Below are 27517 nucleotides of genomic sequence, written 5' to 3' on the forward strand. Positions count from 1 at the left end.
CTTGGGGCCCAGACTGTGGCGGAAGAAGTCCTAATGACAGTCCTCACGGAGATCGAGGGAGTATTGAACTCAAAGCCCCTCGGTTACGTCTCAAGTGATGTAGCAGATGTCGACCCAGTCACCCCCAACACCCTCTTGATGGGGCGGCTGGACCCCGCGCTACCACAGACAATGTACAGGCCTGAAGAAGCGAACGGCCGAAGAATGTGGAGGTACAGTCAAGTACTGGCTGTTTTGGAACAGCTTCCTACTCCACTACCTACCGTCTCTACAGACCCGCCAGAAGTGGGTAAAAGAGAGAGACAATTTGACAGAAGGAACAGTCGTCATGATCATCGACCAGTCACTACCCAGAGCTATGTGGCCGGCTGGCCGCGTAAGCAAAGTGATCACCGGTGCCGATGGAAAGGTCCGAGCAGCTGAAGTGCTCGTCCAAGGACGGATTTACACCCGACCCGTGGCGAGGCTAATAGAACTGCCAAGGCTCCCTGATACTATTGATGACGACCATGACCCTATGACTTTGTGAGTTGACTGACCCTTACAGCGGACATTGAGTAGTGGACAGTGCGGTTAATCTGTCTCTGCTTAGCTAATTAGGTGGGACTAATTAGGGGGCAGCTGTTGTGAAGGATCAGATTAAACCGAATATATATATTTATTTATGGATATATATTTAATAGTATTTGTATATCGTTTGATATCCCTTGTATATTCCTTGTACATATACACTGAATATCCCTTTATTCTACTACAGCCCATAATAGTTCATTCTCTTATTGGACAAAAGGACCAGGCGCCAGGGACAAGCCCCTGGCGTTCAAGTTCAAAGGTACCGACGAGACATGCCTTTACTAGCCTCAGCTCCGCGCAGGAATACGGCTACCGAAAGCAGAGCGGCACTACTTGTCCACTGTGCATATAAATATGGCGCAAGAAATGTAGAATTCCTCTTAGTCCTTTACCCTTCTACCCAACTAAGTAACAAGACGTGAAGCCTCACCCCACGATACCGCGTGCGGTGTAGTACGGCCTGTTTGGCCTTAGAATAGCAGTGAGACCTCGTGCGAATTAATAGCTGAATTGCCAGAGTTTGGCACCGTATTTCTATTAAGTAATAATAGTCTATTATGTATGGTGCATCGTTCGGTTAGAGTTCTAAAGTGAGCAGCACCCCCATCGTTTCCTCGCGTTATCTAGAGTCTTAACCAGGCTGGGCAGACCACGCGTGGTGCTTTCATCCGAGGAGTTCTGGGCGAGGACGAGTGGACCTGCACATTGGATTACCTACCCCGACGACTGCTGAGCCCTATACGGCATGGAATATCTATTTGCTTTGGTGCTTTGATTTGTGGAGCGGATAATCGCCAACACCGGTGAGTGTTGGATTTACCCCGAGAGGAGCCAAGGTGAGACGGCGCTCAGACCAGACTGAGGTCGCCTCGCTTCTTCTTCGTTGTGGACCGACAGCGACAGCTACAGCTATCGTCTACAAGAGAGCCCAAGTGTATTCATCTGTGGATCAAGGTTCCACGGGCACTGTTTTCTGTACCTGAATTCTCCCTGGAAATCGTTGACCAGACGGGATACAGCCGACGGCTCTCCTACCCCCCTTACTGGCTTACAACCGGCGGGACCCCTTCAGTATATTATCCAGCTATAATCATTAAGTGACCATCGCTATAATCCCCTAAGAGCCAGGTTGTATACTTGCTTCCTGTGTAACCAGAGATTGGACATTCAGTGTTGATTTGCATACGAGTACTCATTTGCCTTACAAGAGCATTCAATTCAAATCATAAATGTAATAAGTAATTATTATATGTACCTTTTGCTATATATTAAATATTTGACTATTACCTTTGTGTGGACCTGATTTCATATGTGGGAAAGTGTTCATCATACTTAGATATCGTGTACTGTATGGCCAGTAATTAAAGTACATAAAGCGGTAGTGGTTTAATGATACCATACTTATCAATACAGTCAGGGAATTGTACCCCTCAGTTACAGGTAGGTTTAGCACTTCTGGGTACTTGGTCAAGTAGTCAACAATCACTAGATAGGATTGTCCATGCAGCTCAAATATGTCAGTCCCCAGTTTCATCCATGGCAGTTCTGGTATCTCATGTGACTGGAGAGGTTCTCTTTAGTTTTGTGGCTGCATCTGTTGACATGTGGCACACATTTCCACTTTTTTCTTTATGTCTTGTGCCATTCCTGGCCAGTATAGGACCTTCCTGGCATGGGCTTTCATTCGCTGGACACCTTGGTGTGCAAGATGCAATTTATCCATGATTACTGCTCTCATGCTCTGAGGAATGATGATCTTGTCTTCCGTTATTACTACACCATCTCTGATGCTCACTGTGTGACGCATCGGCCAGTATTGGTGTAATATGCCATCACAGCGTTGTCTCCTTTCTGGCCAGCCCTTTTGGTGTGCTTGTATCACTGCCTGCAACACTTTGTCTGCTGCAGTTGCTTCCTGGAGTTGCTTGAGCATGTTTTCACTCAACGCATCTGTGGCCTCCATCGCATACACCACTTTCTCCTCAAACAGATTCTCAGTGAGATCTCCAATGTGCCCTTTCACCACTGCACGAGAGAGTGTGTCGGCAACATGCATGTCTTTTCCTGGAGTGTATGTGATTTCAAGATCATAGCACTGCAGCTGGAGAAGCATCCGCTGTAGTCTAGCTGGTGCTTTGCTTAGATGTTTCTTAAAGATGACTTCCAGAGGTTTATGATCCGACTGCACACTCACTGTCTGCCCATATATGTACTGATGGAACCGCTTGGCTGCAAACACAATCGCCAACAGCTCCTTTTCTATTTGAGAATAGTTTTTCTCTGTGTCTGACAATGCTCGGGAGGCATAGCTCAGAGGGTAGCCTTCCTGTAGAAGACACGCCCCCAATCCATCTTTAGACGCATCCGCTTGGATCGTCAAGGGTTTGTGTTTGTCATAAAACTTGATACTTGGGGCTTGAATGAGAGCAGCCTTCAGGCTTTCCAGCGCTGGATCATGTTCATGGGCCCACTGCCATGCTGCCTCCTTTCTCAGCAGCTGTCTCAGAGGAGCAGTTATTGTGGCTTCCCCTGGAATGTATTGGGCCAAGTATCTTGTCATGCCTAACAATCTCTGGAGGCCTTTCTTGTCTTCCGGTGCCGGCATGTTGGCGATGGCTATCACCTTTGCATCATCAGGTTTAACACCCTCTGGTGTGATGATGTGGCCCATGTATTTCACTGTGTCGACTTTGAACTGGATTTTGTCTTTGTTGAACTTGACATTGGCAGCTTGTGCCCTCTTCATGACCTGCTGGAGGATTTCAGCATGCTCTTGGTCTGAGGATGCAGCGATTATCATGTCATCAGCTATGATATGTACACCTTCTATGTCACCGAAGGTCTCACTTTTCTTCTGCTGAAACACTTCACTGGCTGACTTGATGCCAAATGGCAATCTCTTAAAGCGGTAGCGGCCCCATGGTGTGTTGAATGTACACAGCTCAGATGATGGCTCATCCAGTTTCACTTGCCAATATCCATCCTTCTCATCCAGAATGGTGAAGATAGATTTCCCTGCCAGTTTGCAGCAGACATCGTCTAGAGTGGGAATGGAGTAATGTTGCCTCTGTATGGCCTTGTTCAGATCAGAGGGGTCCAAGCACACCCTGAGTTGAGTATTTTTTTTTTCTGTGATCACCAAACTGCTCACCCATGCTGTTGGGTCATTCACAGGGGTTATTACATCTGCTTCCACAAGGTGGCGCAGTGTGACCTTCAGCCTGTCCAGGACAGCAAGGGGAATCTTCCTGCACCACTGTACCACAGGTGTAACTGCCGGGTCAATGTGTATGTGATGTACACCCGGGAACTCACCCAGCCCGCAGAAGAGAGATGGGTACATCTCCAGCAACTCCTCTTTAGTGGCTGGAGGTCTCTTCAGCTTCTCTGTTGTGGCTGGAGGTGTCTTCTCAAGTGCATCAATTCGTTTCACAAGCCGCAGTACTTCACTTGCCTCTCTGCCCATGATCGGCACGGTTGACTGGTTGATCACATAGAAGCTTGGCTTTAGCCTTAGCCGTTTCACACATCAGTGTCACGGTCCCTTCAGGCTTCAGACGGTTCCCTCCATACGCTACCAGCACTGTTCTTGTGGGCTGTAGCTGGATATGACCTGGAAATGTCTTTACAATGGACATAGGCAGCACGTTTCCATCCGCCCTCGTGTCAATCTTGAATTTGACCGGGACATTCCTCACATTGGCCATAGTGTACCATGCAGTGTCTTTACTTTTAGTGACTGCATCCACTTCCACACATGACACAGTACCTATAACAGTGAGTCTACATCTACCTCAGTCTCAATGTCGTGGACACCACGTCTCATTACTGTTCTGTATGTTTGGGTGCCCGTCCTGTCAGCTGGTGTGGAACACATCCTCGCAAAATGGTTTTGCCTGTTACATTTGTGGCATACAGCACCATAAGCTGGACACTGGCGTGGTTCATGTGTTCTCCCACACTTGTTGCATTGTGCAATCCACTCTCTGTTTTTCTTTTCTGTCCTCCTGTCTTTGTAGAATCTTCCCCTCTCTGGTTGAGCTGGAGCTCTACTTATGGCTTGCACATATGATTCCCCCACAGCCTGTGTTGTTTGCATAGCTTGCATCTGGCTCCTCGCAGCTTCTGATGCTCTGCACACATCTACTGCTTTCTCAAGGGTTAAATTCTTCTCCCTCAGTAGCCTTTCTTTCAGAGCAGCATTATTCAGGCTGAACACCAATTTATCTCTGATCATTTCGTTCTCACTTATTTTAAACTCACAGTTTCTGCTCTTCTGGCGCAGTTCCATGACAAACTTGTCCACTGTTATCCCATCAGCCATAGAATGGGACCAGAACTGGTACCATTCAAAAACAATATTCTTCTGTGGGCTGCAATATGTTTCAAAAGCCTCGAGGATTGCATCCACTTTCTTATCGTCACCCCCAACAAATGTGAACGTGTTGAATACATCCAAAGCATCTTCACCAATTGTGTGTAACAGTATGGCCACTTTAATTTCTTCATCCTTTGCAATTGCTCCAGAGGCTGTCATATACAGTTGAAAACGCTGCTCCCACCTGCGCCAATTCTCGGCCAGGTTTCCTGTGAGTAGCAGCGATGACGGTGGTTTGAGCTGCTCCATCTCCTCTGTTCTGTGCTCTGCTGCCACGTCCAGACGCTATTGCTAGCGTTAGCAACAACTAGCCCAACAAAAGTTCATCACTCACTCCGCAAATCCGCTGGGTTTTATAATCCGTGAGGTCGGCGTGCGTAGAGTGACGATTCAGCCACTTCTGACACCATGTTGTAGTTTTGGCTGGGTTCCGTATAGCAATAACTTGACAACACACACAAGCTCAGTTGGTAGCCACAGCAACAGGTTTAGTGAGCGTCAGGTCAGGAATGTACAACAGACATCATTAGTCGATCACAACACTCTTCAACACGGTGCTCTTAATCGAACCCGAGTACCATATATCACACGCAGCATCACACAGATGGGAGAATGTGACCTCCCTCTTCAGTGCCATACCTGCCACATGCTTTTGGTAGTTGTCGTCAGAGAAGTCGTACCACTTTTCGAGGTAGGTGAGTGCAGACTTGTAGAACTTTAAAAAATCCTGCTTGATTGCTGCTGCCTTTGTGGTCGGAAATCTTTGGAGAGTGGCACTGGTCTCCACTCCAAAGAATGCATCCACCTGTCGCTGCTGGAGCTTGGTCCTGAGAGTGGACATGATCTCATATAGCTCACAGACAGTCACACCATCTCCCTCCAATAGCAGCACAACATCATGGAATGTCTTCAGCCCATTCTGGAGGAAGGACAGATAGGCCTGTAGCTCAAGGGGTTGTCCATCTCCGTCCTGATCCTTTTCAAATAACCGCCACAGTAACTTTGGGCATTGGTCCTCTCCCAGTGACAAGAAGTAGCTTTTGATAGCTGGCCAGCTGTCATGTAGTCTTTTCACAGCTGGCCATATGCTTAGCCATCCTGTGGGTACGTGCCTCAGCACAGTCATATAGTCCTCTTCCACAAATGCAAACACTGCTTTCAATTCCTCTGTGCGTTTTGCTGATGATGAAAAGTGGCTGAATATTTTGTTGATTGTGGATTCTATGTCGATGTCCAGCTTGTCTCCAGCATGTTTCGCACAGTTGTGCACTATGTGAGCAACACAGTTTGCCTTTATGATGCCACTGTTATCTGCCTTTAGCTTCTGAAAAACAGAATTATGTTTGCCGTAATTTACGCTTGCGTTGTCGGCAGTGTACGCTGAAATCCTATCCGGATTGAGATCATTTTCTGTCAGTTTTTTCATAATCTGGCAGTGTATGGCAGCAGACGATTCGTCACTATCCTCATAAAAATCAAGGATTTGGCTCTTCAAACCTAGCTCGGGTGTCCAATATCTCAGTGACAGAGGGAAAAGTTTTATGATGCCATGATTGGAAGCATCAGAAGCGACCGAAAAGAATGGTGTGTTTTGGTCATCTGGGACCATTGGGGTTTTTAATTCAATCAAACAACTCTCCACTGAGGAAGGTGCCAGTACATCCATAACTATGGATGTAGCTTTTGTACGACCACACAATATTTTTTTTGCAATATCTGAATCTGGCAAAATGACAGGAGCTAGTTTCATACCACAGTCGGCTGACCTGTATGAATGGGAGTGTTGTACTGTGTGATAGACACTTGTTATCTCAGCTGCAGTGACCTTGTCCGTCTGGCTATCATTGTTTGGTTTAAAAAGAAACGTATCCATAGATCTGGATGTTTCTTTTTGGTGAGCCACTTTCAAGTGAGACTCACGTCCACTGTGGCGCTTCAAGTCGTATTCTCCTCCATGCGCAATTGAAAACGAACTATGACACAAAACACAGAAAGCCTGCTGCGGATTGCCTGCCATCTGCCTCACCCAGTCATGTGTCGTTTGCCAGTCTTGGTTGTAACTGCAGGTCCGTTTCTTTTTACTGCTTTCCATCTTGAACTAGTTCGCTTGTAATGTTGTTGTGTTTTTTTTGACCAATCAGATTTGCGATATGAGGTAGCGTCACAAGTTCAACTCTCACGAGCAGAGCAGTGCGCTAAATTACTATAACCAATCAGATCTGCGATATGAGGTAGCGTCACGACTCAGTCTCAGTCACGTCACAAGCAGGCAAGCAGCGCGCTAAAGTACTATAACCAATCAGAGCAATGTGTGTGGACAAGAGGCGGGTTGCTACGTTTACTGTCTGTAGGGAGGGGCTTTTAGACGCATGTTTTTTTTTGGCTTCGAAAAGAGGGACATCCTCTCAATATGAGGGACGCGGGACATTTGGTCAAATGGTGGGACAGTACAACCAAAAGGGGGACACCTGGTCACCCTAGTGTGTGTGTGTGTGTGTGTGTGTGTGTGTTAGGTGGTATTTCTCCCCCTTCACATTGAATGTGCTTATCCAGCCACTCTACTGGGAAACAGAACTGGGTTCATGTGAAACAGACCAGACACTCGGAGAGCAGCTCAGCTCTGCCGTCTCTTCCACTTCCTCCTCTGTGGAAATACATTCAGCATGGTGTTCCTAGTAATATAGACCATACATTCAGAGAGAGAGAGAGAGGCAGAGAGAGAGAGAGGCAGAGAGAGAGAGAGAGAGAGAGAGAGAGAGAGAGAGAGAGAGAGAGAGAGAGAGAGAGAGAGAGAGAGAGAGAGAGAGAGAGAGAGAGAACGCATGTGTGTCAGTTAGGCCTCAAACAAACGTGCCCTCACTCCCCCACAAATTGAGTTTCACCTGTAAGTGCAACAACAGCTCACGTAGATAGTAATAAAACATTCAGAGAGAGAGACGCTTAATAGATCTGTTGAGTCGGTTGCCTGGCGCCTCTATTGTGGCTTCTTTGTGGCAGCAGTCTTGAGCTAAATTAGAGTTTGATTGCTATTGCGTCACCAGGTAAAATTACCAGTATATACTGGGTGTATAACGGGTCTTTTAATTGGTTCTGAGAGGCATATCAATTCATGATCGAGGCCAGTGGGATCTTCACATCAGCAACCATTAAACCTTACGTATGGTACATTTACTGTAATTTTAGGCAGAAAAAAGGTTTAAAAAATATATCACATATGCGTAATGGAACGCATTCAGTTCTGAATCAATTCACTTATCTTTCTAAATATATGTGTGGTATTGCAGACATAATCGATCATTAGAGAAGCTAGTGAAGGGCTACATCTGTTCCTCCCTCCCCATCAACCTGGACCCTCTGCAATTTGCATATCGCCCCAACAGGTCCACGGAGGACGCCATAGCCCATGTGCTGCACACAGCAGCATCACATCTGGACAAGAGGCAGGGGAACTATGTGAGAATGCTGTTCATCGACTACAGCTCAGCATTCAATACCATAGTCCCCTCCAAACTCATAGCCAAGCTCAGGGACCTGGGCTTGAACTATGACCTGTGCCAGTGGGTCTTGGACTTCCTGACGGGCAGACCCCAGGTGGTAAGAGCCGGCAACTGCACCTCCTCATCCATCACGCTCAACATAGGGGCCCCCCAGGGCTGTGTTCTGAGCCCCCTCCTCTACTCCCTGTACACATGACTGCGTAGCACAGCGGAACAACAACACCATCATCAAATTTGCTGATGACACAGTAGTGGTGGGCCTGATCTCTGCCAACGACGAAAGGGCCTACCTGGAAGAGGTAGAGAACCTGTCACAGTGGTGTCAGGAGAACTGCCTCTCCCTGAACGTCAGCAAAACAAAAGAGATGATTGTGGACTTCAGGAGGTCGGGGGTCAAGGACTACAGCCCCCTCAGCATCGACGGGGCACCGGTTGAGAGAGTGAACAGTTTCAAGTACCTCGGAGCCCACATATCCGAGGACTTGACATGGACCACACACATTGACAGTGTTGTGAAGAAGGCACGACAACGCCTCTACTTCCTCAGGCGCCTAAGGAAGTTCCAAGTCAGTCAGAAGATCCTTAGGAACTTCTACTCATGTACAATAGAGAGCATCCTGACCGGCAACATCACCTCCTGGTTTGGGAATAGCACTGCACAAGACCGTAGCAGACTACAAAGAGTGACATGTTCAGCCGAACGCACAATTGGAGGGGGGCTTCCCACCCTCCAGAACATTTACATCAAGCGGTGCAAGGGGAAGGCTAAGAGAATTATTAAGGACTCGAGCCACCCGAACAACTGCCTCTTTGAACTGCTGCGGTCAGGCAAGCGATACCGGAGTCTTAAGGCGAGCACAGAAAGACTCAGAAGAAGCTTCTATCCCCAGGCCATCAGGCTGCTAAACGAACAATAATCGCTAAACGAACAATAATCACTATGCAACAACCATCAAATGCACACAGCACACACACCCACACGCACACACTCACTCAAACAAACAACACACTGCAGCACCCACTCTCCACACTTTAGATCACACAAACACACTTACACTTTATATTTATTGATAAAGGATTTGCACTACAACTCGTACACCTACTGTGAATTGTACCTAAATTGCACCTCGTCCCATTTCTCCATTTCTGCCCTGCACTATATAGTATTGTATATTAGTACACTGCACAGTATTGTATATTGTATGGTAACTACGTCTATTCTGCATCGAACATTGTACATATGTCTAAACTGAACACTGTGACCTCTTTTTTTACTTCTAATTTTACTATGTTTTTATTTCATACTTATCTTGTCTTGCACAGTCTCTGGAGTGCAACAGTAAGAAGCATTTTGTACAAAAGTATTCTGTACTTCTGTATGACAACTATTAAAGAAACTTGAAACTTGAAACTTGAAACTAATAATGTCATAATTGTGAAAGTCACACCAAATGATATGCTGTCACACCATATGATGAATCACCCCACACAACAATCTGTAATGCAAGGACGTGTATTTAATCCAACTCTGAGTTTGATTGGGGTGATGTCTGGACTAATATTACACTGGCCTCCGGTAACCCCAATTACCAACAAATACTCTGATCTCACATTTTCTTTTCTTCCTCTTCCTGTTTGCCAGAGATGCGGTGAATTCCAAGTAAAGCCATAGAAAATGCACAGAGGGCTCAGAGCCCTTAGCAGAGCGGAACACTCAGGGCACAGTCCTGAGACAGCGGAGCACAGGATGGTCAGGGAGCACAGGACGGTCAGGGAGCCCCAGAGAGATGGCAGAGCAGAGGATGGTCAGGGAGCACAGGACGGTCAGGAAGCACAGGAGAGGCTGGAGTACCTCCTCTCCTGCAATCAGATGGGGGAAGGGCCATGCTCTGTGGACGAGCTAACAGAGCAAAGGGCCAGGCTCTGTGGACAAGCTAACAGAGCAAAGGGCCAGGCTCTGTGGACGAGCTAACAGAGCAAAGGGCCAGGCTCTGTGGACGAGCTAACAGAGCAAAGGGCCAGGCTCTGTGGACGAGCTAACAGAGAAAAGGGCCAGGCTCTGTGGACGAGCTAACAGAGCAAAGGGCCAGGCTCTGTGGACGAGCTAACAGAGCAAAGGGCCGGGCTCTGTGGATGAGCTAACAGAGCAAAGGGCCAGGCTCTGTGGACAAGCTAACAGAGCAAAGGGCCAGGCTCTGTGGACGAGCTAACAGAGCAAAGGGCCAGGCTCTGTGGATGAGCTAACAGAGCAAAGGGCCAGGCTCTGTGGACGAGCTAACAGAGCAAAGGGCCAGGCTCTGTGGATGAGCTAACAGAGCAAAGGGCCAGGCTCTGTGGACGAGCTAACAGAGCAAAGGGCCAGGCTCTGTGGACGAGCTAACAGAGCAAAGGGCCAGGCTCTGTGGACGAGCTAACAGAGCAAAGGGCCAGGCTCTGTGGACGAGCTAACAGAGCAAAGGGCCAGGCTCTGTGGACGAGCTAACAGAGCAAAGGGCCAGGCTCTGTGGACGAGCTGTTTTACGGCAGTAGACAGTATTTCCTGATGTATGGGCTGATAAGAGGACATATCCACAATCCCTTCTGGAAAAAGTTTTTCGTTTTGAATGTATCAACAAAATGAAACCAAGTTTTTGAATCTGGCATTATCCATGTTGGTGATTCGTGTCTTGGCGATATATGCAAATGTGGCATTTTTGGCAGAGCAGAGGATGGTCAGGGAGCACAGGACGGTCAGGAAGCACAGGAGAGGCTGGAGTACCTCCTCTCCTGCAATCAGATGGGGGAAGGGCCATGCTCTGTGGACGAGCTAACAGAGCAAAGGGCCAGGCTCTGTGGACGAGCTAACAGAGCAAAGGGCCAGGCTCTGTGGACGAGCTAACAGAGCAAAGGGCCAGGCTCTGTGGACGAGCTAACAGAGCAAAGGGCCAGGCTCTGTGGAGGAGCTTTTTTACGACAGTAGACAGTATTTCCTGATGTATGGGCTGATAAGAGGACATATCCACAATCCCTTCTGGAAAAGGTTTTTCGTTTTGAATGTATCAACAAAATGAAACCAAGTTTTTGAATCTGGCATTATCCATGTTGGTGATTCGTGTCTTGGCGATATATGCACATGTGGATTTTTTACGAGGAAGTGCCTAATTTGCATATATAAACATACAATTTTGAAAACTTGCAATATATTTTTTCTTAGTTTATATGTACATAACAAACTGGGAAAGTTTCATAGTGATATCTATTCAAATATATCAAATATATGTTTTGCCTATTAGGGGGTCCTGTCTTGCCTTAATCTGACTGTGGGGAGAGGAAGTGGGGCTGTACAGGTACAACATGTATCTCAACCCAAATAAGTAATAGCTGCTGAGAGAGAGGCTGACTTGGCTGTATAGAGAAACTCTCCCAGGTTTCCTGCCCCATCGCCGTGACGGCCGCGCCAGGAGCGGACTGGTAGGCAATTTCACTGATCCTTGAAAACGCTGCCTCCGAGACATATGGATCTGCCAGAAGGAACTGATTCAGGATCTGAAACGCTGGTGAAAAAGGCCAAAAGGATTTACGGGCCTTTTGGTCCAGAGGAGGATTTTTTTAATGAGACGTTGGCGTCGTTCGGTAAAAGCCATCGCAGCTTTTCATAAACGGGATCTATAGGCTATGCATTGTCGTCGCCAAGCTTGTTGTGTTACGCCTGATTCCAATGCAAAATTATCATTCATGAGACATAATGACATATTGAGAACCACCTTGACATTTACTCTAAGAAATTTTTTTCGTTTTTATTTTTTGGCTGGCTGCTATATCACTATATTTATTTATTTATCCTTTATTTATCCAGGAATGTCCCATTGAGATGTCCCAAGATCTCTTCTTCCAGGGAGTCCTGACCAACACGGAACACAACAAGTTTCAACATAAAAACAGGGCATATAGAATATACAGTACATTAAACAATCAATCAAATACAAAACACAGAAGGCCATTTGTGCAGTGGCAAGAAGCATAATCAGATCAGCAATAGCATCAGGTAAAACAGTTACATGTTTCATGAAGGGCTATGCAGTAGTATTTGGTAACCATAGATAGACATATGTTGCCTGAAACTGGTGTTCAAATCAAAATCATGTGTTCTAGTCTTGTAGAAACAGTCAAAGTGGAAAGATTGCCAATCAAATATAGTTTAAACCTGATTTGACTAGGGTGACAAGCTTAGAGAGTGTGTGTGTTTACAGAGACCGGGGGCTCACACCAGGAGGTACATTTGCATACAACTGTTGGCAGCTGCAGACAATAGCTCAAGAGTCACATATCCTGTGTTATCTGTTAAACTGGTCCTGTGGCCTGACTACATCACAGGAAGTCATTATCTCATGCCCCGAGGCCAGGCCATCTGGTCTGATTATTACATGTTGAGACAGATGTAGGGGAGGAGAAAAGCGTCACCATTCTCAGTAACATAAAGTACACTTTCAAATGTCTGTTTCTATACTTAGATTAGTTTAATATGAACTACAAATGGTCCTGTTATATTGTGTTAACACTTCTGAATCTAATGATATAAAAATGCCATGTATATGAATAAGAATCACAGAGTTTGAAATTAGGCCACTTCTGAATCTACATTGGAAAATACTTAAATGTGTTGAATACTAACTGTATAAAATAGATATTGATTTAAGTTAAAAGAATATGAGAAGGAAACTGGAAGTGGGCTTAAATGATAAAACTACTGTGATTCTCATTTAGCATCACAAGAAACTGTTCAAAAATGATATCTCTGTGTTTATGAAATCAATCTCAATTCGAATATATATATCTTGGGTTCAACAACCATGTTAGTTAGACGGTATTTATTCTTTGGTTGGAAAACAAAGGAAATAGCTGGTGGGCCTCAGGGGACGGCCCCTCTTTTTCAAATACTCTGTCAAGGCTCGCGATTGGGTGGAAATCCTAGGCGTGAGGTCACTTGGTGACGTCACGCCCAGGGTCTCTGGCTCATGGATAAAATGGGAAGGTGGAGAGCCACTGGAAACGGGAACCGACACAGGACGACACCCACTTTTCACACAGCGGACGGCGCGGGCAGAGGAGAACCAACGGAAAAGAGCTTTTGGAGGGAGAAAAGACTATTCTTTGTTTGTCAGCCAGACAACAAAGAACATCAACAACTCAACACCTATCATTCTTTAATCTGCTTTCTTAGTAGGACGAGCGGCATAGTGCTCCGGTACCTTGAATATTATAGTGTTCTTTATTGTAATTGAACCAGAACTATTGTAATTACACTCTTAACTTTTAATTAAACAGATGCTAGTACACCTTCTCCATCATTTCTCCTGCTTAGCTGCTGTCGAACAAGACCAGTTGGTCTTTTGAAAGTACAAGGGTTTTTAGGAGACACAATTTCACAACGCAGAGTAGGATCAAGCCGGTTCTGATCTCATCAGAACCAGAACATAGACCTTTGTGACTTCAATTGGTGCCGTTAACCCGGAACGAGAAGCGTCCTTGATTTAGATTTTTTTTTACGACTACACTGGACGTCGAATTCGACACATCAGAACCTGAAAATAGGTGAGTACAAGCCGTGATAATGGCGGAATACGTAGGACGCTCAGTTCGGACTGGGGTTGATAGAATTGTACCTCATATATATTGCTCTCAGGGGGGGTATAGAATGAGGCGTTGGGGTGCATAACACTGTTATCATATTGATTAGTTCAATCGGCCGGCAAGAGTGTTTGATGCGCGTCTCGCGAATTGAAGTGTCGGACTACATTGAGATGAAATGACCATCTGGTGTTAGGAAGGTCCGATGGGGTGTAGCCCGGGTAATGGACAAACCTAGTTGTTTTTCCCGGGAACGTGCACAGCTGAGGTGGTAATTTTTCCGTGTCTGGACAATGAGTGAGTTGTGTGTCTACGCTTGCGGGATGAAGCGGGTTTCAGCTGGGAGCCGTCTCTCAAACGGCGACCGGCAGGGATCTGATCCATCGGCAGGACGTAGGGTCGTTAATACTATAATTCAACATTGTTCGGGTCACGTAATCAGGAGATGTGAGTATGGAGGGCGTCAATATGATAAATGGGAGTTATGGGTCGCGAGCATTAACGTGGACGCAATATGGGGAGGGAGGCCTCTCCGGAGCTATAACGTAGGTTTTTGGAAAGTATTGTGCGGAGGCAGCCGCTCCCGTTTCAATTCGACGGGGCGAACTCTCTGGGCAATACCGGCCGAACTAAATGGAGGTCATTCCCACATTAAGGTTTGATCGAAGAGGATTAGGACGAGGCTGGCTGGTTTGTCTACAAATGGAGATTTGTGGATTACAGAAAACTATAGTCGGCGGAAATCCATTTTAGTGCGTATAGACTCTGGGTCATATTCCGGTACATGTCCGTCGTGATTTCGGTGAATAAGTAGTACTTGATAACGATTCGGTTCAAAATACTGTTTGTAATCTAAACATTCAGTACAGTTAAAGTGAACTATTGCACTTAATCTCGTTTTTAATAGACGCGCGGAAACTATTGAAAAATGTAAACATCGAATGTGAATCTTTAAAGATGGCCGCGCGGGTGCTTTTATAACAATGGCATGAGATCAAAATCTGAAGGGATGTTTGAATTTTATCTATGGTTAGGTGTGGCAGTAGTATGTATGCTTGAATGACGGCTAGAGGTTAGGAATGACTGACGAAACGTGAGAGCTTATTGTTGTATTATTATGAAATTTTAATGACCAACAGCCGTGGGGAAATGTAATAGTTGAACGCCGGTTTTTTCGGGGGCCGTTGGAACGCGGCGGCATTAGCTGCTACGTTAGCCGCGGGGGCGTTCGAGCTAAAACTAGAGATGGGGCGGCATGGTTTCAAGTGTATGTAGTCGATCGGAAGTATCATGGGACTACGGGGATGTGTATGGCACTTAAACATTTTCGGATTCGACACGTTTAAGGTAATTGTTTAATGTAATAAGAAATCAACTGGGGCGGAAAGTTTGACCCGGAAGTCGCCCTATGCACTGCTGAAACAATGGCGGTGGGGTCAAGCTACTGTTTGAGATGGCCTGTGTGGTATAATGTTTTAATTTTTTTGATTAAATCTGTACACTGGCGTTTTGAGAGGATTTAAGTTCTGTTGTAGGGTGGAGCGATGTTGCGCTAACATTGCGGTGTGTCGGCCCGCGCGGCGAAACGGGACAATGGGCCGTTGGGGAACGTTATTATGGTGTCGTGGGTGAAGCTAAGCTAATGCTAACTAGCCGCGCTAACAGAGCTAATGTTGCTAAGTGGTCGCCGGTTGTGACGTCATAGGGGTGCGTGGAGCGGTGGACGTGCTGGCTACCTGCGCTGAGCTAAAAGCTAACTAAGCTAATATGCTAAGCTACCTGTGCTAACGACATAGCATGACGAGACTCTCGGGATATCTCGCGATAAAGCGGCCGTCTTGAGTAGGGGCGCCAGACGGCCATTTTTGAGAGGAAGATGGTGTTTGTTTAGGAATGCAGTAGGGGGCAGCAGAGGCCAGGGTAAGTTTCCATTCGATGCTTTTGGTTTCATGTGGTTCTACACACAGGATGCGAATTTCTTTTAGAGGTTAGTTTGATAGTAGAGTTAGATTGTTATGCTGTGATTGTTTGGTGAAATAGTTTAATCTAGTGGTGGAATGTGGGGCCCAGGTTTCCCCCCCTCCCCTCCTCCCCCTCTCCCTCTCTCTCCCCTCCTCCCCCTCTTTCTCACTCTCTCCCTCTATCTCTCCCCTCCTCCCCCTCTATCTCTCTCCCTCCCTCTCTCTCTCCCTCCCTCTCTCTCTCCCTCCCTTTCTCTCTCTCTCTCCCTCCCCTCCTCCCCCTCTCCCTCTCTCTCCCCCCCTCCCTCTCTCTCTCTTTCCCTCCCTCTCTCCCCTCCTCCCCCTCTCCCTCTCTCTCCCCTCCTCCCCCTCTATCTCTCTCCCTCCCTCCCTCTCTCTCTCCCTCCCTTTCTCTCTCTCTCTCCCTCCCCTCCTCCCCCTCTCCCTCTCTCTCCCCCCCTCCCTCTCTCTCTCTCTTTCCCTCCCTCTCTCCTCTCTCTCTCCCTCTCTCTCTCCCTCCCTCCTTCACTCACCCCCCCTTCTCTCTCTCTCTCTCTCCCTGCCCCCCTCCACCTCTCTTCCATTCCCTCTCCCCCCTCACTCCCCCTTCTCTCTCTCTCTCTCCCTACCCCCCTCCACCTCTCTTCCATTCCCTCTCCCCCCCTCACCGCCTCACTCTCTCTCCTGCCCTCCCTTCCCCTCACTCCCCACCTCCCTATCTCTCCTTCCCTCTCTCTCTCTCTCTCTCTTTCTCTCTCTCTCTCTTTCTTTACCTTGGCATGTTGGGATCAAGGGTGGCATTTTAAGCTTGACTATATGAGTGTATATTTACTGGAGCTTGTGAAGATCTTCTGTAGGTTTCTAGTGCAGTTTATAGTTATTTTCTGTAGGGTTCAAGTGCAGGTTATTGGGATCTTCTGTAGGTTTCTAGTGCAGTTTATTGTTATTTTCTGTGGGTTTCTAGTGCTGGTAGTGGTATTGGCCGGCGTCAGGGCGATGATGTTGTAGCAGCAAGCGGTGGGGCCATACTCTCTGGCTCTCTCCAGGTCTCCGTGTCAGTGTCTTGGGTGTTGCGTTCATGATGGTGGGCCGTAAGTCGGAGCGTGCTTTGAGGTTAGGTTTGGGACTCTCTACGCAGATGGACCTGCGTATGAGGGGTCACTCTGCTCGGCTGCACCTGCAATGGCGATGTTGGTGGATGAACAAGGCGTGTAATTTTTCTTTTCATTTCAACGGGGGTGCCAGCTCCCAACTCCCCTACTGGGGACTGCGGACGTCGTGGCGTGCGGTGGTAGACAGCTCGTCGTAGCTCGCTGTCTACCTGCGCGCATTAACGTGGATGCGTCATGTATGCGCTCGTCGTAGCTCGCTGTCTACCTGCGCGCATTAACGGGGATGCATCATGTGTGCGCTCGTCGTAGCTCGCTGCCACACTGCGCGCATTGAGTCATATTATGTGTGGATGTTTAGGTGGGGGTGTTTGCTGTGGTTGATTTGAATCTGAGGTGCTGTGTGTGTGCAGCGGTGGTTGAGAGTTGAATGGGTTTTCAATATCTTTGTGTGGGGAGCCCGGGGTTTCGCGTTTCAGGTTGCAAACTGGGGAGGGATGCCTTGGGCTGCGAGTTGGCGGACCAGTGGGATATCATTGGTCTGCAGGGATTTCAATATGGGGATAGTGTCTGCACCTGTAGTTTAATGAACAGGTTGAGGGGCACTGTTCCAAGCCACGGGAATTCGGTGACATGAGTCACTGAAAATAAATTTTTTTCTCGTGAGATATGGGTCTAACACCTAGGGATTAGGTGTTATGGGGGAATGTGTAGTAATTGGGTGCAAAATTATGTGTGAAATATGTGTATTACTGGTATGTAAAATGTGATGTGAGCGAGGAATACATTTTTAGGCTTTCTCAGATAGAAAGAAATAAAGCTACACATAGGAGGAAATGTTAGAATTAAATATACACATAGTCATTTGGCGAGCAATAAGAGGTTAAATATTTTATGAAAAAGGAATTACAAATTCATGAAGTGGAAGAAGTGATTTTATTCACCTAAATTACCATATCCAGCACAAGTGTTTAGAAATGATAGGCTGTGAATAACACATTTCCGATTGATCAACAGACGGAAAAGGCTGATGCGAAATAGGGTTCCCCAGAGTCATGTGAAGCAGGAACATGACAAAGGGATTGGGAGATCCAGTTTTCCGATGAAGACAACAGAACAGAACACAACTAAGGCCGGGTCGTTAAGATTCGAGAAAATTGCACTAACGCTCTCTAAAGTGATATTAGTATAGAAGATGCCCGACATTCCATGCTTAAAGATAATGATGGATTGTGAAAGGCAAATGCCACTGCTAATTAAGTGTGTTTATTTTCTTTCTTTCTCCATAGCTGCTCGAGGGCGGACAGAGGCAGTACTGACGATTCCAAACTCCAACGAGGGATCCAATGGACTGTTAAAAGTCTGGGTGTAGTATACTAAGCGTTTTATCAATTCCTGTCGGCACCAATAGAATCAGTGTGAGTGCATATTAACTCAAGTTTGTAAAAATAGTTTAAGTACAGAGAAACGGGTTTTTCCAAACGGTGATATTACGAGTGTTTGAAAGTGGTGAGAATGGCAAATACACAGATAGGAGCAACTGAAGGTTTAGATGCAATAACCATAGAAAGGGTAGACAATCTGTCTATTTCAACGACTGGAAATGTCACAATAAAAGTGAAGAAACAATGGCCAAAGATATTCAGGCCTTTACAAAACCTTGTATTTAAGTATAAGAAAGGAGGCCGGTATAGAATGCGTACCCAAATCAAAAAACTGAAAAAGAGAATACAAAGGGCGATGAAAAGAAATAATGCCGGTAGTGGGGAAATGCCGATAACTTCTGCAGACATTTCATTGACCGAATTGAACAGTGACGTTAACCTGATTGATTTGAATGTGACTGACTCCCCTCCTGAGACCAGTGTGACGGAGGGACTGGAAATAATGTCTTTAACTCCAACACAGGGGATCTTTGAGGAGAGCGAACCAGAGACAACCGTATTACCCGAGCCGATCCACGCTGAAGTGTCCATTGCAGGTGACTGCCATTTAACCAAGAGACAAAGAAAGCAACTGAGGAGAGCGATGTTGTTGCAGCAGTCCCAGGGAGTTGACTCTGGCCGTACGGCTGGAATAGAGACCGACAGCAGGTATGAGATAATACATGAACAGTTTCTACAGCCCACCAGTGTCCCTTGCCTAGGTTTCCCCCACCCCCACCATCAGTACCAAACTGAGAGACGTGGCCCGAGGACGAGGAGCCAGTCAGCGAGGGCCAGGGTGGAGGAAGAGCGGAGGACGTGCCTCTCTCAAGAACAACAGCCAACCGAGGCAGGACAGGTAGTGGAATACCTCCAAGCCCTAGTCCAGTCCGCACAGCCAAGAGGGGAGACGGGCTCCGACGGGGAACCAAATGACCAGAGACGGGCCCAGTTGGGGACACAGGGGGGTCCTGCGCCAGAACGACAACAAAATCCAAGGGGAACACCTTGGCAGTCACGGGGACAAGGTGGAAACAAAAGTGGATGGATCCAGAGCGCGAATGGATCCAAAGCGCGGTCAATTGTGTGTTGGCCGTGCAGGAATCTCTGACATATTTCTAGAGACTGTGAGCGGGACTATCTATCCAGAACAGGAGGCCCTCGATGGGGGAACAGAAGAGGTGGATACGGGCAAAACCAAGGTCGGTATCAGGGACAGTGCCCACAGACCGCAAGCTCCCCCTGTCCAGGCCCCCCTCAGCACCAGGGTCAAGATGAGAGGCGGGGCCCGGAGATGGGAAGTCAGACCGCCAGCGCTGAGATACAGAGAGCGTTTATAGCAGGGTTCGAACGACATGAGGCAGTTCATCGAGACCTGATGAAGACACAGCTGGAGATTGGTCAAAAAAGGACGGTGGCTGAACAAAGTAGGTACGTGGTTTTCTCCCCAGATCAGGCTCAAAGGGGGCGAAACCAGGAAGGGACTGTCAGAGGTAAGGGTCAAAGCGGTAATGGCAGAGTGCAAGGACAGACACTGGGCCCGATGAACCCAGGGCCATCCGATTATAGGCGGGGGGCCCACAGGGCCCCACAACCGAGGGAACAACGACAGGGTTGCTGGATCATCTTCCTCTCAAAAAGACTGATCATTTTCAAAGGTCATGTCTGCAGAAGCCGCCGGCAGAATAAAGAATATAGATAGGTAATAAAAATGAAAGTGAATTGAATAAAAAAATATATACAACTGAGTAGAATAAAAATAGAATAAAAAATAAATAGAGGGGTTAGGTGATTAGGTTATGAGTGGAAGTTACTAAAATGGATGTGTGAGTAATGTGGCGTGATGAAGTAACTGACGGATGCGTGAACTAATCGGACTAACAAGAACATCAAATCAAATGTTAAACAGTTAATATTAGGTATTCAATATTAGACAGTGAAATTATGTGACACTGCGGCAGCTAGTGGTCAGTAGATTATCCATGCTTGATCAACATTCAGATTGGTCAAAGGGTGGACTGCATGATTAAGAAATTAAAAAGACCCATAGTCGTTCCTAGGTTTTTATGATATTGATAGATGGAGATTAACAATCATGAATAATGAAGTTTATTTCGTTTTATTTTTTCTTTCCTAGTTTTTTTTTTTATATAAGCAATTTCTGCCTCAGGCCGGAAGTTTTCATTTTGTTTCTTAGTATATACGGGGGTGGATACGCCCCTAGATAATAGGTTAATTTTGTTTCTGAGAGTGAGTTGAAAAAGAAATGCTCACAAGTTTTGTTTATTATTTTCAATTATTGTTTTGGGCATGTTTTTCTTTGTTTTGTTTCTATTCTATATTTTTTCTTAGGAAACCTGACAGGCTGGGAGTGATCTCGACACAGCAGGACTAGGTAGTATATGTCTATATAGTGGACTGAGAACAATGTGAATGGACTGGAGCTGGTTCATGGTTTTTGTTCTCCGCTCATTAAAAATCCAGATCTAGGATCTGGGGGGTGTGTCACGATTGGTGAAAGTGTTGGGAAACATGATTCTCTGTACATTGATAAGCTCAGTAGGTTTTGGTCGCCATTGGCCAAATAGCCTTTGTGTAGGGTGTGGACATGTGCAATTGATAATTGGCTTGTGGGGGACTCTGGCGGCTTAGTAGAGGCTGGCAGAGCGTGTGGAAGATGTGTGTTTAAGGCGGACTGTGATTTGTTGCCGTACGTGTAGGACTACTGGGGGAGAGGTCGCGTCAGTACTGGCTGTCCGGGCCCTGAGGCAGCTGTCCAGGAATGAAGGTATGATGTTTAGAATTTTATTCCACATCAAAGGGTGGTGGGGTTATACTGTTTTGACAGCATAATATAATGAGAGCCATGTGAATTTTTCTGAATTTTGAATATTAACGTTCTAGAAGCCATGAAATATATAGATAAATGATTTGGAAAAGAAAGTTGTCAAACTCAGACCAGTAAAGAGTGTCTGAGGGAGGAAAAATATGGATTCTCAATCAATTGTTGTGGTAGAAGTAACCTGCGCTGTCCACCGAAGCGATATATACTCACTGCAGGATACGAATGGGAGATTGGGGAGTCAGCAGTCATCAGAGTGTGGTACGAGGAAGACCAAGGACTCCATCGGTATTGTTGATCCAGGACACTGGCTAGTGTCTACCCAGCGGTTCCATGGGGAACCACAACACGGCGGGTACCAAGAGATCCAGGAGAAGCCTAACTCTCAAGCGTTGAGAGTTCCGGCCAACGCAGTGACCGAGTCTTGAGGCTTCGGAGGGGAACAAGAGAGGCCAAACGACAGGCAATCTACGAGGAGACAGGCTGCTAGGCCTCATCAACTGCTCCGGCTGTCAACAGACAGGCTGCAAGGCCTTAGCAACTGACCGGGTGTCATCAAGCGAGGGGGTGGAGCCTCTATCGCCCTTATCAACGACCAGGCGGAGGGGTGGGGAGAATCAAACCTCTTCCACTATTCAAGGGTCAACGGGGGTTGAGCCAGCGACGACTGCGGGAGACAACACAACCTCCTCAACAGCCGTGACAGCGCCAGAGGGGAGATCTCATCACCCCACCTGAGATCGACGCAACTGACATCCGAGAGAAGAGCTCCTGGTTCAACTGAACAGGCCAATACAGCAGGGGGTCATGCCCCTATGTGAGTGACAGCACGAGGCACGAGAGAGTTGGTGGTAGCATTAAGAGGGAGATCAGCAGTCTTGAACTGCACCTGCTCTGAGAAATGAGGAGGGAGGGGCCAGGTCAATCCAGAAAACATTGACCCCCCTTCTCCCTGCTCCAAGTCAGAATTTGACAACCCCAATGGAAACCAGTGGGAAATTGATCCTGGTACGAAAAAGAGTGTCAAAGACTGCACACAATAATGAAAATGGACTGAAAATAAAGATGTTTGGGTGACGATAATGATACCTAGGAAAGAGATGTAGAAAAAGAATGTTGTTTTGATTTTTTAGGATCCAAGTGTGGGATGCTGTATGTATTATGATTTAAAATGGTTTATTTATATCCAGGTAGTGGAAAGCAATACGTAGAAGTTGGGATCTATGGTTAACATATAATACTAGCTAATTAAGGATAGTTAATCTCTATCCAAGTGTGATAGACATATGTTGACTGAAACTGGTGTTCAAATCAAAATCATGTGTTCTAGTCTTGTAGAAACAGTCAAAGTGGAAATATTGCCAATCAAATATAGTTTAAACCTGATTTGACTAGGGTGACAAGCTTAGAGAGTGTGTGTGTTTACAGAGACCGGGGGCTCACACCAGGAGGTAAATTTGGATACAACTGTTGGCAGCTGCAGACAATAGCTCAAGAGTCACATATCCTGTGTTATCTGTTAAACTGGTCCTGTGGCCTGACTACATCACAGGAAGTCGTTATCTCATGCCCCGAGGCCAGGCCATCTGGTCTGATTATTACATGTTGAGACAGATGTAGGGGAGGAGAAAAGCGTCACCTTTCTCAGTAACATAAAGTACACTTTCAAATGACTGTTTCTATACTTAGATTAGTTTAATATGAACTACAAATGGTCCTGTTATATTGTGTTAACACTTCTGAATCTAATGATATAAAATATGCCATGTATATGAATAAGAATCACAGAGTTTGAAATTAGGCCACTCTGAATCTACATTGGAAAATACTTAAATGTGTTGAATAATAACTGTATAAAATAGATATTGATTTAAGTTAAAAGAATCTGAGAAGGAAACTGGAAGTGGGCTTAAATGATAAAACTACTGTGATTCTCATTTAGCTTCACAAGAAACTGTTCAAAAATGATATCTCTGTGTTTATGAAATCAATCTCAATTCGAATATATATATCTTGGGTTCAACAACCAAAGTATTATGTTAGTTAGACGGTATTTATTCTTTGGTTGGAAAACAAAGGAAATAGCTGGTGGGCCTCAGGGGACGGCCCCTCTTTTTCAAATACTCTGTCAAGGCTCGCGATTGGGTGGAAATCCTAGGCGTGAGGTCACTTGGTGACGTCACGCCCAGGGTCTCTGGCTCATGGATAAAATGGGAAGGTGGAGAGCCACTGGAAACGGGAACCGACACAGGACGACACCCACTTTTCACACAGCGGACGGCGCGGGCAGAGGAGAACCAACGGAAAAGAGCTTTTGGAGGGAGAAAAGACTATTCTTTGTTTGTCAGCCAGACAACAAAGAACATCAACAACTCAACACATATCATTCTTTAATCTGCTTTCTTAGTAGGACGAGCGGCATAGTGCTCCGGTACCTTGAATATTATAGTGTTCTTTATTGTAATTGAACCAGAACTATTGTAATTACACTCTTAACTTTGAATTAAACAGATGCTAGTACACCTTCTCCGTCATTTCTCCTGCTTAGCTGCTGTCGAACAAGACCAGTTGGTCTTTTGAAAGTACAAGGGTTTTTAGGAGACACAATTTCACAACGCAGAGTAGGATCAAGCCGGTTCTGATCTCATCAGAACCAGAACATAGACCTTTGTGACTTCAGCTAATCGTAGCATACCTTTAAAAGCATTCACAGTAGGAAGTGCCTCTAGAGTCTAGACCAGGGGTCTCAAACTCAATTTACCTGGGGGCCGCTGGAGGTAGAGTCTGGGTGTGGCTGGGCCGCATCAAATATTCCACAAAAAAAGGGTTTCAAGTATTCAATAAAAAAGTACAACTGATCCAATCTTCTCAATCTTTAGCAATAACATTTCAGAACATGAACAGTTCTTCAGAACATGAACGGTTCTTCAGGCTTCTCAGTGGTGTCAGTGGACTCATCCACAGCTATGGAAATGCACTGTGCATTTTTTTTATTCTATCACAAAGCTGTTTATAAATAGAAATAGGTAAACACCATATTATGTGTTTTCATCAATAAATAAATGCCCCAACATTTTTTATAGATTGGGGGCCCCACATTTTTTAATAGATTGGGGGCCCACAAATTGATTCTTTCTTTTTTTTTTTTTTTACTTTCTTTTTTAGCGTTTATCGCTTTTCTGGTCAAGCATGACCGACAGATACAGGGTGAAACGGGATGTAGATCAGGAGAAGACATTCTGGCAAATGACGGCGGGTCCGGGAATCGAACTCGGAGTCCACCAGATCCGTGACGCAGCACGGTTTTCCCCGACGCAGAAATAGCACCGAGATATGCGGTGAGCTACTGGAGCTCCCCACAAATTGATTCTTTCATGGGGCCCAGAATCTCCAGCTACGCCCCTGGCTGGGACTCAGGAACAACGCATATTTTTCCGTCCATTCACCTTTGAATTGCAGTCGACTTTTCTTTTACTGACCATCTTTGAAAATGCCATATTTTTCTGCTGGCTGCCTGCTGGCGAAAATAGGCTAATAGCTACATTTATCTCACAGAGATAAAACTGGGAGCGAGTTTACTGTAGATGCGCTGCCAACTCTGCTCCGACTTGAACTGAAAGAGAGAGACGACATGCAGTCCGTGAAGACCCGCCCTACTCCCCTACTCTGCCTCTGATTCGCAGACTGTGGGTGAGGGGGAAAAAAGCTGACGGGTATGTGATTGGACCAGACTCGTACACACAGACAGTGGCAGTGCAGCCGGACATGCAGAGCACTGCTCGCAGTCAGAGGAGATAGCGAGGATGCATTTGCTTCCACTTTACTTGATATCACTCCAGAATGACATTTCAACCAAGTCACTAACATAACGTTGCTGTCATGAGCCTGCGCTATGGTAGCCTACAAGTGATAAAATAAATAAAACTTCCAACTCTCGCGCAACGACTCGGCAAACAGTAGTGCGCGGGCCGCATTAACACTACACTTTGATGTCCAGTAGGGGGCCGCAAAATATCATCCCGCGGGCCGCAATTGGCCCGCGGGCCGCGAGTTTGAGACCCCTGGTCTAGACAAAGTTTCACTTGCAGCGTATCCCATAAAAAGGGAGATAGTGGGAGAATGCAGCTTTACCAAGCTCTGACTGCATCAAAGGAACATTTAAAAGCATCTTATTTGCTGCTCGTCTGGTATTAAAAACGCAAGTATAAAAGGACAGAAGTCTGGAGATATATAAGGGCAGCTTACCTAGCAATGACTTCAGGATAGAAATCAACATGTGTGCTTGTCTTCTTTGATACAGAGAGGACCATCCTAAAGACTGATACAAAGTGCAGTGGTGGGTGCGAGAGGCTGCACCCGTTTCAAAACGTATAGCAGCATGGTACGCAGAATCCAGCCTTTTAAGCAGGGAGGAAGGAGCATGCATATAAATCACATCGCCATAGTCTAATACAGACAGAAAGGAACTCTGCACAATTCTCTTCCTGGCTTCAGACGGGAACATCTCTTTAAACGGAAGAAAAAGCTCAGTTTATGTCTACGTTTTCTCAGTAGGTTCTCAATATGTACATCAAAGGCCATCTTTTCATCAAGCCATATGCCCAGATATTTGTAGGATGCTAATTTGTCAAGGCATGTCCCTTCCAGAGTCAGAATAGGAGGGACAGCTGTGTATTAGCTCGAGAGCGAGAAAAGGTCATGTACTTAAGATAAGTTAAGATAAGATGATAAGTTAAGTTAGGATGATAAGTTAACCCTTTCACTGCCACACAACAGAAGGTTAACCCTTTACTATCACACAACCAACGGCGATGCTCCATCATTAGCATAATTAGCTCTGCATCCGGTCCAGATGTCCACTCCAACAGAGAAGTAAGATAAAGACACGTACGGTTATCTCCCCCACAGGCAGTTCAGGGTCATAACCAGCAAAGGAAAACATTTATTCAATTAAATAAGACAAATATATTCTTTGGCAAATATTTTACCTTTGGAACAAAATCTGAACATAATGTTTTTTTATTTAATTATGGTTTTGTAGATTTGTATTGGTTTTTGCTACCGCGCAGTCCGGTAGAGAGAGAGAGAGAGAGAGAGAGAGAGAGAGAGAGGAGGAATTGGAGATAGACGGGGGAAGACATTCGGCAAAGGTCGCCGGGTCCGGGAGTCGAACCCGGGACGGCCGCGTTGCACCACAGTGCTGTACGTGGTGCGCCACCCTGGCGCCCCCCAAATTCTGAACATTCATTTTACTTTTGAGCCTGTTGCTCATTGAGAATGAATCATCTCCAAGCGTCCTGAGTCCCTGCAGCCATGCAGGCCAAAGAAAACCCGCTCTCTTGTTTGACATCCTCCTCTCAGCTCCCCTGCATCCACATTTTGCTTCCATTTATTTGTAAAGCCGTTTTCTTGCCTTTCGAGTTGTGTTATTAGCATTGCAGGCGGTGGATTGTGGCCAAAAAGAGGCACCCGATTCCTGTGATTAGCGCCGGGGAGATCACAGAGAGTTAGCTCGGAGAAGGTCGGGAGAAGGTCAAAGGTCATTCCTCTCTAAGAGCTGTGCTCATTACAAAATAATTCCTCCCGGCTGCAGAGTGCTGTTCTGTGGTCACCGCTGAACCAAGGACATGCATATAATTTCTAAACCACAAAGACTAGATGAGTGTAGGATTCGTACAGCTCATCCTAACCTTAAGAGAGAAGACACTGCTAGCTTCCTAATGCTACGGCTGTGAGGATTACAGTGTTCTAATACAAAACCGTTCTCAAATTTGTTTCATGTCAAGTACCCAATAATTCATTAGGTTGTTGTGGTGCCCCGTGGATACCGTTCTGTTGGAGCTGTAGTTGCCGTTAAATCTAACAGTCTGGTGTCTATTTGTGAGGAAGGAGAGAATGAGCAGTATGAGGTGGGGGTTGACATTCATCCGGAGGAGTTTTTGTCCCATCAGATGAGGGTGCACGAATACCATCCTGACAAAGGACTTGGGCTTCTCCAGCTGTGTGTAGGTGTGATGCAGCAGGGTTATCACTAGGGATGGGTACCGAATTCGGTACTTTTGAGGTACCGAACCGAAACACGTCGGTACTACCGAGTATCGAATCAAGGGAGAAACCAAAAAAATA

At 46.2% G+C, this 27517-nt stretch overlaps 1 protein-coding gene across 1 annotated transcript in view; it reads right to left on the bottom strand.

Moving 5' to 3' along the window:
• The window catches only part of dok7a (docking protein 7a), a gene marked incomplete at both ends in the record, with an annotated part of 260565 nt that overhangs the window by 7476 nt on the left and 225572 nt on the right, over positions 1-27517 (bottom strand). Inside the window, 2 exons of the mRNA XM_084312113.1 lie at positions 2768-3729; positions 5591-5778. Of these exons, the coding sequence (XP_084168239.1) occupies positions 2768-3729; positions 5591-5778 (1150 nt within the window). The remainder of the gene's footprint in view (positions 1-2767; positions 3730-5590; positions 5779-27517) is intronic.

The sequence above is a fragment of the Notolepis coatsorum genome, assembly GCF_963971535.1.
Source record: "Notolepis coatsorum genome assembly, chromosome: 4".
Lineage (NCBI taxonomy): Eukaryota > Metazoa > Chordata > Actinopteri > Aulopiformes > Paralepididae > Notolepis > Notolepis coatsorum.